The sequence below is a fragment of the Pecten maximus genome, chromosome 9, assembly GCF_902652985.1.
Source record: "Pecten maximus chromosome 9, xPecMax1.1, whole genome shotgun sequence".
Classification (NCBI taxonomy): Eukaryota; Metazoa; Mollusca; class Bivalvia; order Pectinida; family Pectinidae; genus Pecten; species Pecten maximus.
Genome location: NC_047023.1, coordinates 18,927,616 through 18,942,673, shown reverse-complemented (window position 1 = coordinate 18,942,673; position 15,058 = coordinate 18,927,616). Strand labels below are relative to the sequence as shown.

The following is a 15,058-nucleotide window of genomic DNA, read 5'->3' as shown; positions in this document are numbered from 1 at the left end:
GACTACATTGTATTACATATGTAAGTTCATTGAGTCACTGTAATATTTGTCAGTGGTACGGCCGGTTAACGAAAGAAAAATAACGTAGAATAGGTAAATTTGGCTATCGTTCAAAATTTACATAATATCTTGTCCTGGTAACAGGAACGAACGAAACTGAAAGTAGATCGATAATAGGTATACCAAATACAATATGTGCTTTCTAAAAATAGATTTGTTGACGTAGTTGGGGATTCCCTTCGGGTGGAAATTCCCAAATACCAACCTACCCGTAACACGGTTTATGGTATATGGGATAAGATGTGGCCCTATGCCGTGTAAGGTTTGTATGTGTTTTTTAATCAATTTTACTTTAAAATTCCCCTCACACTTGACTTTCCGTGAACGAGGAAAGTCGGCGAATTATAACTGTATCAAGTAGATTTACATAAAATTATACTTCCTCGTTCGATCAGTAGTGATTTACTTGTTATGATATGCGTACACCAAGGGGTTCTGATTACGCTATCGTTACTACCATATTGCAATTAATTGCTTTTTATCTCGCTTCCGTACATTTGTGCTACATATTATTCTATGTACCTGCCTAGGATATATTTACATGAGGCCATGGTAAAGGAATGTTATGGTGTTCTATAAGAGTCGCCTCCCCTCAACAAACATAATTCGAATTTCCATATTAATATCTTACTACAATGTATACATGTACTATACGCGGGTTACTATGTCAACAATCAGTATAAGTATTTACTTTAAACATTGATTACTTATGTTCACTAATGACCGTACACCTGTATTGGTGATGTCGGTGAAGTTTAATTGAACTATTGTTATTGATGATGATGATGATGATGTTGGTGCTACATACAATTGTTAAAGTCTTTATTTAGGTTATAACCCCTACTCGCGACTCATATTGGAGCATTTGTCCGGGGTGACTGTTCCTGGTGTCACAAGGTGATGTCCTCCTCCTTCCTTGACACTGGCCTGGCCGGCTATGACGAATTAACTTAAGTTATTGATTTATTTACAATACGTTTACATAGATTTATTGTATCAATCCTAGTGAGTGAAGAATGTCATCTTGGACCAGGAACAGTTGACGTAGTGTGCTATTAGCACTATCTACATCCCTTTTACTGGAGGATAACGCCATGACATAATACGGCCGACGTAGACAAGGACATAATGGCTTCAGTCAACGGAAGTAAAATCTCCATGGCGGAATGTATGGCGGAGGTAAGTACTATATTACACGTGGTTGGAGGGGAAGTTAAACAAATGAGAGAAACACTACAAAGTCATATTTATGATTTGTCACTTATGCATGACAAAGATATTTTAAGCTGAATTTATGAATGTATTAAAATGAATTGTTCAATCAAACAAATGTTTCAATTCCGATTATTTAATCACTGAAATGAAAATAAACGAAAAAAGAAAAAAAAGAAGAAAAAAAAGAAGGAAATAACCACTAAATCTTTAATTTAATATCAACAAAGTAATCAGTATATTCCACTGTGAGAATATTCACATTTTTATACAACACAACTACATAAATTATTGCGGGTAACATTGATCAATCAGGGTTTATTTTTAATCCAGTAGCACGAATTTTAGTGACGTCAAAAATGCACCTAATACAGTGATGTCAGACAAAACGACCTTTAGTCAAGAACATTCCTGTTCATACCACCATACCAATGTTATGTGAGAATTATGATCTGTTAACATTCCTTTCTTTTTTGTATTCTGAAATGCAGACCAGATTGAAATATAAAAAATGATAACTCTCAACTGTTAATGTATTTAATTAAAAGATAAGTTTTTTAATTACTGGTAAAATGTGTGGATATTTGAACAGTATAATATATATAACTAACAGAGGCTAGCTGTTGGCAAAACACTCCTTTAAAGTATGAACACATGTTTTTATGAAGTAATTTGGATGCACTGTGTGTTTTTTTTTATTCAAGCTGAAAGCATTCCGTCAAGTATTGGAGAACGTGCAAGTAAACAACAGGGAAGTCCTCAACAAATTTGACACGAGACAAAGGTAGGACATTGGTAGACAATGGGGAAATCCTTACCAAATTTAACACGAGACAAAGGAAGGAAATTGGTAGACAATAGAAAAGTCCTTAACAAATTTGACACGAGACAAAGGTAGGAAATTGGTAGATAATGGGGAAATCCTTACCAAATTTAACACGAGGACAAAGGTAGGGAATTGGTAGATAATGGGGAAATCCTTACCAAATTTAACACGAGGACAAAGGTAGGGAATTGGTAGATAATGGGGAAATCCTTACCAAATTTGACACGAGACAAAGGAAGGGAATTTGTAGACAACAGCAAATTTCTAAAAACATTTGACACGAGACAAAAGTAGGGAATAGGTAGATAATAGGTAGTAATTAACGTTTCTATAAAAATGCTGAATCAAAGACAATTGCTACTTTTAGATGAGCGATACAGTAATTCTGTGTAAACCAACTTTTAATTCCGTTACGGTTTATTTACCTAGAATTTATTATTGAAACTGTAATGAATACAAATGTAAGAAAATGTGAATAACCTTATCATGAATATTGAAGAAGACGTAGATCCAGTGGATTTATTGAGGGTGAGGGTCACATACTGTCACCATATCAACGACTACTACATTAGCAAAATAACATGATCCACACATTGCTTAAGTGAAAGCTAAAGTGGGCATGTAATGCCTGCTGGATATCATGAAGTATGTCGATATATATCTAAAATGTATTATGGTGCATGTGTATGAACGTAATCATTATATATAGCAGACCGGTGTAGAGATAAAAAAAAAATATCATGAAATAGTCTATAATATTCATCTAGAGTTTGAATTCCTGTATGTACACTATGACATAATTCTTCTTCGTCTTTGTTTCTCTGATTAGTGTATAAGTTGGGCTTTATTCAATAGGAGAAAGGAGTATGGGGATTTAAAAAAAAAATTTTTCCGGATACTGTAGAGAGGTGTCAATTTCGAGCATGACTCCGTTCGATTGCTTTTTTGGTGTTCCTTTCCGCAATTTTTCTCTCTTTTGATACAGACATCAGATGGCTTGTGAAGAGAATAAAAATGAAATTGCAGGTAAGAACGGTTTTATTATGTGTAGGTGAGAACGTATTTTCTTGTAATTTGCCCCGAATATTACATGGTGTATTTTATAATGTAAATGTTTACCATAGTTCAATGTGGGCGAATTGGACTATGTCCTTTTCACAGATACCGGCCCCAGTTTCATCAATATTATTTAACTAAAGATATTTCTTTAAGTTAAGTTAAATGATGGCTGCCAATTTCGGTCTTCCGATGGCTATCACCGTTTTGTTTTTTTGCCCATATGAATATCTTTAGGTGAGTTGGTTATGGTATGACATGGAATTAAGGTAAGTTTGCAGATTGAAGACCATTTCAAGTTATGGGAGGGTTAAAGCGGGATATCAAATTCATAATTGGCCCCATTTCGACAAAGCTACACGACATTTTTAAAAAATCTGTCTTCATAATTTTGACGCATTGTGCAATTTTAAAGCTGTAGAAAATAATATGTAATGGTGATGGAAAAATAGCCCATAGTTGAAAAAAAGTCACGCAGACCCAGTCTAAATATATCTGTAATCAAAATACTGACATTTTTTTTGCAGTTATCGTTATCCCTTTTCAATTGAATTTATATGTTTTATAGAAATGAAAGCTCGCGGAGAACGTCTTGTACAGAATCTAGAAGACAGAGATAGAAATCTAGAAAACATTACAGAAACTGTCAGAAATTTATGTGGGAAAGTTGATGGACTACTCAGCGATTTTTCCGCAATTAAAGACGCGTCTAGACAAGAGAAGAGACAGTTAAATACTACGGACCACGCCAGTTTTGTGGAGTGTGTGGACAGACGCGTCTCCTCTGGGAGAGTCAGTTCGGACACGGGACAGAAAACTCGTCGCAATAAACATACTTCTACAAGGACACTTGCCTCGGACACAGGACAGACAACCCGTCGTGAAGATAATAGGAAAGAACAAACAGAAACCAAGAAGAATGAGTGTAGTGATGAAGCACTCACGTTTCCTCCTGTGACCGTTAACTCGCGTGGATATAAACGTCGTCTGACGGACGACAGGACAGATAATAGATTAAAATCAAAACACCAACCACGTGTTCGTACCCTACCACAATCAGGCTCGCAAAGTAATCCAGAAACTGTGAACATAGAGCTGGGCCAACCGGATCCTGTGCACAACTTGGAAGCAAGTTTGGCTTTAGCTCGCAAGCGTGCTGGGAAATCTAAGTCTGGGTAAGTCACTCAGATTTATTTCTATAAAAAAGAAATTCTTGTTCGTATCATTATGCTTTTGAGTGAGAATTTAACTTCACTGCAAATGCGATGATATACGATTATTTTTACTGAAATTATTTCTTAAATGTCTTAGTATTGTATCGGTCTTCCACTTCAGTTTGCCGAATTTCGCTTCGAAGGAAACGTCAACGATGCCAGGTAAATATCCTCGAACAGTTGGATAATAACCTGTCTCACTAACGTAGAGATGGATGCACACATTCGTGAGTAAACTTCAAGGAAATGTCACATAGGTGACATACAAAACGTCGCTGAATTATGTATAATGATACACCTGTGTTAAATGACTAAAGTATTATAATGATACACCTATTTTATACCTACATTATATTTTACATGCTATTACAAGTAATACACCTGATAATGATGTAGATAATATACCATACAAATACAGTTATCCTATTGTTTTCCCAGGCCTAGATGAGAACGACCTAAAAAAGATGTCTGGTATCGGAAGTTCAAGGTTCATTGGGAACTTAATCTTTCAAAAGTGGTATACCTATGCCGAAACAGAAAAGGATATAGGTATGAATAAGTCAATCCATTGACCAGGAAAACTACATAATAAAAATTATATATAACATATATATTCTGTTATAATTTTATGTGAATTTATGTATCTCAGTACTTATTAGGAGAATGGCAGTGTTGAGGTTTCATTCTCTGTTAATGTATGTTGGAATTGTCCTCTTTTGTCGGCACAGAATCCTTGATATTTATATAGCAAATAAAAACAAATGATGTTACTTCAAATACTTACAATCCATATATATCGTTTCTCTTGCTCTGAATGTCTAATTAGCAGTTTTAACTCTGACGGAGTATGTATAAATAGCAGCCAGTAACTTAAGAGAAATTCGCTCTCATTTAGAAAATACTATTTGTCAGAAGTAACCTTTAAGAATAACGTGAACATGTTTAAAAAGAAATCATCTCATTTGGAAACACTAATTTTTCATTATTTAATCTGCTAATATTATAAAAATCACATCAATTTCTCGGATATTCTTCTATTGGCCCCTAAATCTCACAGGATCAGTTAGCGGTCTCGTCAGGGGGAAGGGACCAGATACGGTTTTGTGTCTAGACACTTCTGCTAGCATGGAGGGAGAGCCATTCAAGAACATGATGAGATTCGCAATGGATATTGTCACAGGTATTGTGTATTTAAAAGTATACTGTACCGCCATAACATGGCATCTGTCTGTCCAACATATTTACATAAATGATATTGAATGACTTTCATTTTTTTTGCACCAAGTTCCAATGTCATCATTGCATAGTTAAATCCAGCTCTGCAAGGCGACACACTACTCTCTTCTAATATACCATGCATCATGCTACCATGTATTAAAATGGAATTGGGAAACTCATTTTCACTTTAAAAATTAAGTGCAATTTAGAAAGAGGCGAAGGTCATTAAGAATAAATATACTGATAACTTAATAACCTTTAAATAATCGTGTTTGTAACATCAAAGATATTTACAAATAATGATGTTCTAAATTTAGATAATATTTAGTATGCTTTCTTGATTAATCATCAGGTATAGAGGCTTTGAAAGTGATAACAGAAATTGAAGAGAATGTATCCGTGGCAACCATTGGAGCAGAAACAAAAGTGCAGATACACATGACCTGTGACTTTGATGCTGTAAAAACAACTCTACGTAAGTACACCACCTTCAGAGGACACGTTCTTCACTCTCTCATTTCTAATTATGAACAGATTTGTTTTTGTAATATACATATTTCTATTCGTTCCTTTGATTCCTAGGTCAGATACATGACGCCGGGCCCAGAGGGCGGAGTCCTATAGCCGGTGGTTTGTTGGTGGCCCTGGCAGGATGCTTGGGGAATGGTATATTTTTATGTTAAAGTGAAAAGAAAATTTTATTGATCTTTTCTCGAAATCATGTATACAATATATACATATTGACCATCTCGTTTCTCGTTTGCATTTCATATGATTTTAGTAACTATACGTTGTAAATATGTCAATGAGATGATAATGACATGATTGTGCAAGAATTTTTTTTCTTCATTTTTTTTATTCCTTTTTTTTATTTTAAATTCTATCATAATTATTCTTCGAGGAACTCATCTCTTCAAGCTTAAATATGTTTATTATAACTACTCTGCAAAGTTTACAAGTTGAAGTATGTTTTTTTCATCATATATATTACATCTTACTATGCCTTTTCATTCAGGCGAAAACGCAACTATAGGTGATGTGATACTAACACCACGGATAGTTCTGTTGTCGGACGGGAGAGGGACTCCAGATCACCTCAAGGCAGGCCCAGATGAGGCGAGGGACAGCAACACGGACATACTTACTAAAACAATTGTAATATTTCAGTTTATGCTTTCTTAGCAAAACATACGATATGAAAATGTATGCAATAACCTAATGTGTTAAGTAAAAGATTTTACAAAACGCACACATATGTAAACAAACTTTGTATTAACAGAAAGCATTTTACTGAATGAATTACAAAAATCAATCAAAATAAATTTCACAGCGTTACAAAATGTAATGATTATGTGACCAGGATTGTTTTTTTTAATTTTGCAATGACAAGGCAGAGCTCTAATGATGTCATCAAGCATTAAAGTATGTCTACCAAATTAATATTAATAACATACATGTAAGTACTTGATTTTTAAAATTAAGAAAAATAAGTGAAAAATATTGACATTGAGCTATTTTCTTGACATCAATTATACCTATATGGAAGGCTTTTTTTATACGAAAAGGGATTCAAGCTGAATATATGCATAAAGATCATGTTTTGATATCATAAACTTACAAATAGATTCCAATTAAATGGCTCATACATCCCTTTTTTATATTTTAGCATTTGTGTAGGCCAATTGTATTTCCCTGAATCTCTTCTTAAATTGCATATCTTTGGACCTTTTGAACTGACAATCCTAGATTGATTTTACAGCCGTCTGGTACAAGTTTGATATTCATTATTAACAGTATCTATATTTAAGTTGTTATTTAAAGTTTATATCAAATAATGTGTGTTTGGTACAATCTTTTAAGTATCATGATCATCTTTTGAAAATTCCACGAACGCAGGTACGTTTAAGTTGTTACTGTAGAACCATCATTGGCTTAACAAATTTATCGAGTCTCAATTGGTATTTAAACTTCGACTATCACTATGTTGTTTCATTTATTGGTATGGAAGGAAACTGAGCATATGTCTATGTAGGTAGGATGTTTTCCATTTTTGCTAACTTTAAGATGGATGGTGCAAGTGAATCGTATGTTGAGATCATTGTCAACAATAGCTATTAAATGTTTGTTGGAAATAATTTTTTTTGAAATTTCTGGCATATAATCACATGACCTTTTTTATTTATAATTCGTTCCTAAGATTGATACTGAGATACTTAACTTGAAAACCTAGAAGTTGTAATTAAAGTATGGTCTATATATCAGTATCTTTAAACATTTATAACAACTCTTTTTAACCAAATAATTAGTTTTACATGGTTATTATTTATTGTGAAGGTGGACTCCAATCTGACTGATGTATGTCAAAACCTGAAGCGGCGTCATAACAGAGTATATTGTATGCCATTCGGGGATGCTGACCAGGTACGTGGTCAATAGTACATTGTATATCGTTGTATCTCTGTATAAATTAGTTACTACTAGTTATGGTGATGGTACAGAGAAAATGAAATCTAATAATTTGTGTTGTACTACATGTATATATGTGTTATGCGCGTGCATTAGATAAAATACTACTTAAATTATTAAGAAATCGAACCCACATTGCATTTTATCAAGCGCTTCCTGGTTTCATATTTTCTTTAACTCACCTATTAAATCTTCCATTTTCTTTCAAGCTTTAACATAGAAATATGAAATGTTGAGTTTTTTAGCGAATGCACACTATAGTTTATTTCATTTTCATAAATTAAGGATTATTTTCAGAGTGTCCTGGAAAAAGTTTCTAAAATTACATCAGGAAAAGTCTTCCTTCCCTCGCAGCTGGACAGATTTTTGAGATTTACAGATAAAAACGTACGTTTTTGTTTTGTTTATTTTTTTTTTTTTTTATAGACAGTGCATTTATGATTTGAATTTAAATAATTTTACAAGATTATGAAGAGCAAGAACAAGCTAGTAACTTAACGAGTATCATTCGTGAGCAATTTTGAACTCTCACAAAGACATAATTTGATATCATGATGTAAATAGTTATACAATTAAAAACCTTTCTAAACAACTTCCTCACAATGCTGTCATGAAATTGAGAAATAACATGTTTATATTATACGATAACGTTTTGGAACGTTTCCATCAGAACTAATTCCAATGGTTTTAATATAGTAGATAATCATAAATCCAAGCCATAACCTAATTTGACGCATGTGCATCAGTATTTGATTCTTATTGAATATTGTTTTTACCAGTCGTTGGTTATATAATTATATAGTAAATGAGAGAAATTCGTTCTAGAATATTAAAATACTTGACCTTTTTATTCTATATCGTATCTTATGTGATGCAGTATTAGAGCTATACCACAATATATATATACGTGGATATTTTTTTAATTTATCAAATCAAAAAGAAATAAACAAGGGAGAGAGAAAATAATAGATTATATGCAGAACATTTTAAAAAGATGAATCTGTTAAGGTCACAGTCTACATCCCTTATATTCGTTATCATGTTGTTCCTTTAAGGTCGCAGCTGCCCAACTGTTGGCCCGAGTTGTTGCCACTCTAGGGTATATACCTCCTGGTGATGGAATGCGTTTACTATTTGAAAGACATCACGCGAATGTGTCATTAGAAGACAAGGTAATGTATATTATATCGTCCCCGTGTCAGTATAAGATAAGGTGATGTATATACCGTCCTCGTGTCAGTATAAGATAAGGTAATGTATATTATATCGTCCCCGTGTCAGTATAAGATAAGGTGATGTATATTATATCGTCCCCGTGTCAGTATAAGATAATTGTATGCATATGATAGCGTCCCCATGTCAGTATAAGATAAGGTGATGTATATTGTATCGTCCCCGTGTCAGTATAAGATAAGGTGATGTATATACCGTCCTCGTGTCAGTATAAGATAAGGTAATGTATATTATATCGTCCCCGTGTCAGTATAAGATAAGGTGATGTATATTATATCGTCCCAGTGTCAGTATAAGATAAGGTGATGTATATTATAGTGTCCCCTTGTCAGTATAAGATAAGGTAATGTATATTATATCGTCCCCGTGTCAGTATAAGATAAGGTGATGTATATTATATCGTCCCCGTGTCAGTATAAGATAAGGTGATGTATATTATATCGTCCCCGTGTCAGTATAAGATAAGGTAATGTATATTATATCGTCCCCGTGTCAGTATAAGATAAGGTGATGTATATTATATCGTCCCCGTGTCAGTATAAGATAAGGTGATGTATATTATATCGTCCCCATGTCAGTATAATACAAGGTAATGTATATTATATCGTCCCCGTGTCAGTATAAGATAAGGTGATGTATATTGTATCGTCCCCGTGTCAGTATAAGATAAGGTGATGTATATTATATCGTCCCCGTGTCAGTATAAGATAAGGTCCAGTTCAATCAATATTATTCAACATTAAAAACAATATTTTTTTATCATTTATTCCTTAAATCCCCGTTTCCGATGGAAAATTTGAAATTATGGATTTTCCCTAACGAAACGTTGAAACAAGGGCATGGGAATATATACGTAAGGTTAGCGCATTTTTAGCAATGTTTGTGTGGCAAGAGACGCATTTTATCCAGTTTTTTGGCTTTTCAAACGAAATCATTATGTCTAGGCACAAGTTCATGGACGAATACAGCAATTTCTATATGTGAAATAATCCAAAGGAATGTAGTTAAACTGTCTTTCGCCTCGACACACACTCAGAAAATTGTGGAAAATTATATCAAGAAGTTGGCTGGCTAGCTAGGTAAATATTTCGGTTGTTTATAATATTTCAACACAGTGTTCGACAGTTTCTATACTATGTGCAGTAATGTATCAGTTTTCCTTGATAAATCTATTAGAAACATAGCTGGATTTGGTTCTATATTTATCTTTTACGTTCTATGTATATAGGCCGACGTTCTCGAACTCGTTCAGTTGTTGGTGACCGAGTTACCGGATCAGCTTATTACATCAGAACACGACGAAGAATTGCCTGCACTTGGAACTCGCGTGCGACGTGGTCCGGGCTGGAAGTGTCAGGATCAGGACTCAAATGGTGTAGGGACTGTATGTAGTCACGGGAAGGATGGTAAGTCGATTTGTATCAATAACAGGTAATGTAGATTGGGAATTCTGACTGAGGACGTGTTTGACAAATATGAATATCATTACAATGTGCATTGTCAACACGCTATTTAGGTCGTTATTACAAAGTATGTGGTGACAGTGCATTGTTGAGCTTCATGTTCAATAATATCTATTTTTAAAGATGAATTTCCAAATTGAGTATTTAAGTTTTACACTGCTAATGACGTTATCAACACATATATGGTATATATATTAGTATCATTGATGTTCCAATTCGAAAACATTTAGGTGGAATTTTCCTATCCAAAACATGTATGGAATTAAATGTTCCTTTGGGGATATTTTTAAGAAACATAACATGCAATCCTTTGCTCTCTAGGCAGGGTCGTGATTGAGTGGGACAACGGACGGAGATTTTTTTATGAGTATAAGAAAGAACCTAAAGAAGTGATACCTACAAATGAGCACAGGGTTCTGAAGTATGATGAGTTGATCGCCACCGGATGCCGAGTTACAAGAGGTTAGTTCCATGGGATATGATATGGTGACAGCACATTTCTAGGTTACCGACTAATTTTGATGATAACTGGACAGCTGGCTACCTATACACATAGGTCAGAACTTCCATGTGACCCTTGACCTGGCTTAACGTAACATTTGATATAGACTTCAGACATTATTGTCACAGGAACTTCTCTATACGTACGTAATGTATGGTGCATAAATATAATAAATTTATACATTCACGTTTCAAGTTATATTTTATTTCAGTATCAATGGCCTCCAGCCCACAGTACATGTAAATACAAATATAAGTATAAGTAGTTCCAAATGCAAAACGGTTATCATTATTTAACTAATTATAAATATATAATTAATAAGCATAACAAAAAGTAACATGAATTGAGTCACATAATTCATATGCATCGCACATTACAGCATAATTCACACAATACACCAAATTAAGATAACCTCAAGCACTGAGCATAGATAATACATTTATCAAAGTGCAAATTGTATCGCGTATAAAATATACCGTATTCAACGTATGCTCACAATTAGGTGCATGATGTGATGCTAACAACCACAACTCATTTCTGAAATATACAAATGTACATGTATATATCGAACGGGATGTGCGAATTCGTACCAAGTCCACGTGATTATCGTGAGGTTATCATTCGCTAAAAAGTTTTACCCAAACTGGAGTCGTCTTTGTAAGAAAGTTATTTTCGTTGATGGTCGAATATGATAAAGTTAAAGTGCTATTTAATCAGAAATTCATTAAAACTGAATAAGACTTTTGAAAACAATAAAATATTCAAATTAAACTAACACCGGTTTAGCATTAAGTAACCATGATGCTGTTTTGCTCGAGCAGGTGATGGATGGTCGTATGCAAATGAAGACGGAGGGCCGGGATCGGTGGGCGTGGTCGTACGAGTATACTTGGATGGATGCGTGATTGTGAGTAAAATAAATTACTTATATGCGGATAAGGCGATCAGGATATTGAAATATTTCAAATTTTAAACAAGGGTGAGTTTTTGGAACAGTAGTTTGTTTGTGTTATTTCCTCTGGAGTAAGGGAACTGGAGAAATTTTTAAAGCTGGTATATTTTCATAAAGAGGGGCTAGGTCAAAAAACTGGTTGTACGGTTTTCTTTTCATAAAGGACTCGGAGAGCTATTAATACAGATAGGCCTAATTCTAGGATTTAAACGACGCTTGGGATATATGTTCTTTTCGGACTTGATCAAATTAGAATGCTCTTTACAGATACGCTGGCAGAACAAAGCTATGTCAAACCTCAAATATGGATCTGAGGGCCAGTTCGAAGTGAAAATTTGGTAAGAGCTGATTTTATTCCCTTAATCGGTATCCGCCGACGAGGTTTCCAATCCGTATTGCGGAATTCATCCGAACTTTGCATGATTGCTATGATCAATATTACTAAGTATTGTCTGTGTAAACATTAGTATCTATATATATTATGCTCATTATGGAATTTGTTTTATCTACAGGACTGCAGATAGATCTACACTTCCGGTCAGACAGGAAAATCGGTCAGCACCACCTGGCGGCTCGCCTTACATCGAGTCCGCCTTGCCACACATTGGAGAAATGAACAGGAGAAACATGGCCAATCAAAATTAACATCTTTATTCGTTATGGATTGAAAGATAAATAGAACTGTTGATCTGATTATGTATTGTCCTTCAAAGACAGATTTTCCACCGACGAGGTTTCCAACATGTTTTTCGAAACCCGTATTGCGGAATTCATCCAAACTTTACATGATTGCTAGTTTGTGTATGACCGGTCGGGCTCAAGACTATTTTCGTTTTTGACCGGTCATCCGGACCGAGGCCTCTGATTCGTCGAAATTTTTTTCTGATTTGTTTTAATGAAATTTATCATATAGGTGTAGTATGACACTACAAACACTGTTGCCATAGCAACTGTTCTATGTAAGACTGCTGGGGTCGTTTTGGGCCATATATAACGGTACCCGTTACTTAAGTACTTGCCGATTCAATACTAATGTATTAAAAAGTGTGTAGACTTTTTTATGGTATTTCTTTGTGATAAACTTTGATGTAGGGCACCCCTCCAGGTGTCCGTCTTTGAATTCGTTATTATGACACGAGTTCCTATCAAACAACCTTGACTTATTTGTGACTGTATACGTAAAGAGGCTTACTGTTGTAAGTAACCACCCTTTATGAGTTAGATACACGTGAGGCTGTGATTTGTGTTTTTGTAAATGTGATATAACTTTATTGAAAACCATGTGATATACATGTACGATAGACGGTTTGTGGACATGATGAAAAAACCCAAACAAAATGCAAGTGGGGCATAGCAATGATCGAGGTAATTAGTCGATTTATGCAATATGGATTATATGACGATTTGGATTATAAATTATATTGTATGATAATGTAAATAACCAGATGATATTTACAGCATGCAAGTGTGACTTTATAATAATAATGTGTATGTAATCTAAAAATAAACCCATGAAGATCTCAATCAAGGGCCTTTTCCATATTTTGAGACACTCAATAAAATTTTTCGCGCATAGATATACGTATTGAAAATTGTCGTTAGAAAATATGCATTGATTGAGAGATTCACTGACGATTCGCAATTATTTATCTAGGGCAGGATTCGAACAAAGGGATGATTGACCTTGTTCGGTCCAAATCTGTGATATTTACGTTTTGATTTTACTAAGCTATAATACTATTCAAATAAAATATCACTCGGAAAGTTCCTTTGGAGTGGCCGTATAGAAAAACAAGTAACAGTTCGTCTGTGGTGATAGGTAATTTTGTGGGTTCGATTCAAATTATATCTGATACTTTGAGAATTGTGTATCTTAAGTATTTTTCTGCATAGCCTGAATTATAAATAGTTTAAAAGTATCCTCGGTTATCTTTTTGCACTCATGGTTCAGATCCGAAAAATAGGTTGACGGAAAGAATATCGTAAACCGTAAACCTCAAGATTTATCGTTTGACGTCGTTTTGAAAAATTGCACAGATATCAACAATTAAATGTCCCCAGGATGCAATATAATAAGGCTCCATGTTTTAACAAAAATGCGATATCAATAATACTTTACTGATTCAGTTGATTCATCCTCAGACTACAGGAGCTGGTGAAAATAATCACATGTAACCATTCATGGCCAAACTGATGTTCAGATTTCTGAAGGGTGCACTCGAATACCTGTACACACACATACATAATTATATATATTCCAAATGCTATTTTTATTGATTAAAAATCTTCAAGATTCATATGTAATATATTAGTGGTTAATATTCAGAAAATGAGAACGCGACGTCAATATAATAATACTAATCCAGGACAAGGGGTGACACCACAGAGCTCTTCCCCACCGAACGATAACGTTTTGTATTAGTCATTTTTGTAATATTTTGTCATATTAATCAAATATGAATGTTACCAATGCCACTTTTTGTCAGAGGAAGCATATTGTGTAGCCGCTCATCAGTCTAGAAAGGGATTTTTTTTTATATTAACTTGGAGTAATCGCAAAACTGAATGGTGGTTTTCTCGAAACTGCTTTCAGTGTTTAATATTTGGTATTAAATATATGTCGATTGTGGCAGGAAGATACGTAAATATTCACAGGTAGCTACACGTAACCTGCACGTACACACACAAACCACAAAAGTTTGTAACTACACGTACAGTACACGTACATACAAACCACACAACAGTTTGTAACTACACGTACACACAAACCACACCAGTTTGTAACTAGACGTACATACACAAACCACACCAGTTTGTAACTAGACGTACATACACAAACCACACCAGTTTATAACT

The 15,058-nt window shown here is 34.4% G+C and overlaps 1 protein-coding gene across 2 annotated transcripts; it reads left to right on the top strand.

The window, feature by feature from the left end:
• Nucleotides 1-213: 213 nt before the first annotated feature.
• On the top strand, nt 214-13,726 carry LOC117334642. 2 transcript variants are annotated; one of them, XM_033894370.1, is made up of 19 exons: nt 214-322; nt 1,067-1,239; nt 1,977-2,056; nt 3,084-3,124; nt 3,723-4,329; nt 4,490-4,530; nt 4,807-4,917; nt 5,426-5,548; nt 5,939-6,061; nt 6,169-6,252; nt 6,602-6,741; nt 7,921-8,007; nt 8,350-8,439; nt 9,108-9,224; nt 10,514-10,691; nt 11,070-11,210; nt 12,072-12,157; nt 12,470-12,540; nt 12,715-13,726. In XM_033894370.1, exons 2-19 carry the CDS (start codon nt 1,189-1,191, stop codon nt 12,845-12,847), a joined length of 2,304 nt encoding a protein of 767 aa, XP_033750261.1. In that variant the 5' UTR covers nt 214-322; nt 1,067-1,188; the 3' UTR covers nt 12,848-13,726. The 2 variants fall into 2 exon arrangements, with proteins under 2 accessions (XP_033750261.1, XP_033750260.1); XM_033894369.1 differs by having other exon boundaries at nt 8,338-8,439.
• Nucleotides 13,727-15,058: the final 1,332 nt, after the last annotated feature.

What these genes read in the sequence shown, in the direction of transcription:
- LOC117334642 (XM_033894369.1), top strand. Translation starts at nt 1,189, where the DNA reads ATGGCTTCAGTCAACGGAAGTAAAATCTCCATGGCGGAATGTATGGCG. An exon ending in TGGCGGAATGTATGGCGGAG is followed by an intron (nt 1,240 to 1,976) that starts GTAAGTACTATA and finishes TTTTTATTCAAG; the next exon opens with CTGAAAGCATTCCGTCAAGT. An exon ending in ACTTGGATGGATGCGTGATT is followed by an intron (nt 12,158 to 12,469) that starts GTGAGTAAAATA and finishes TGCTCTTTACAG; the next exon opens with ATACGCTGGCAGAACAAAGC.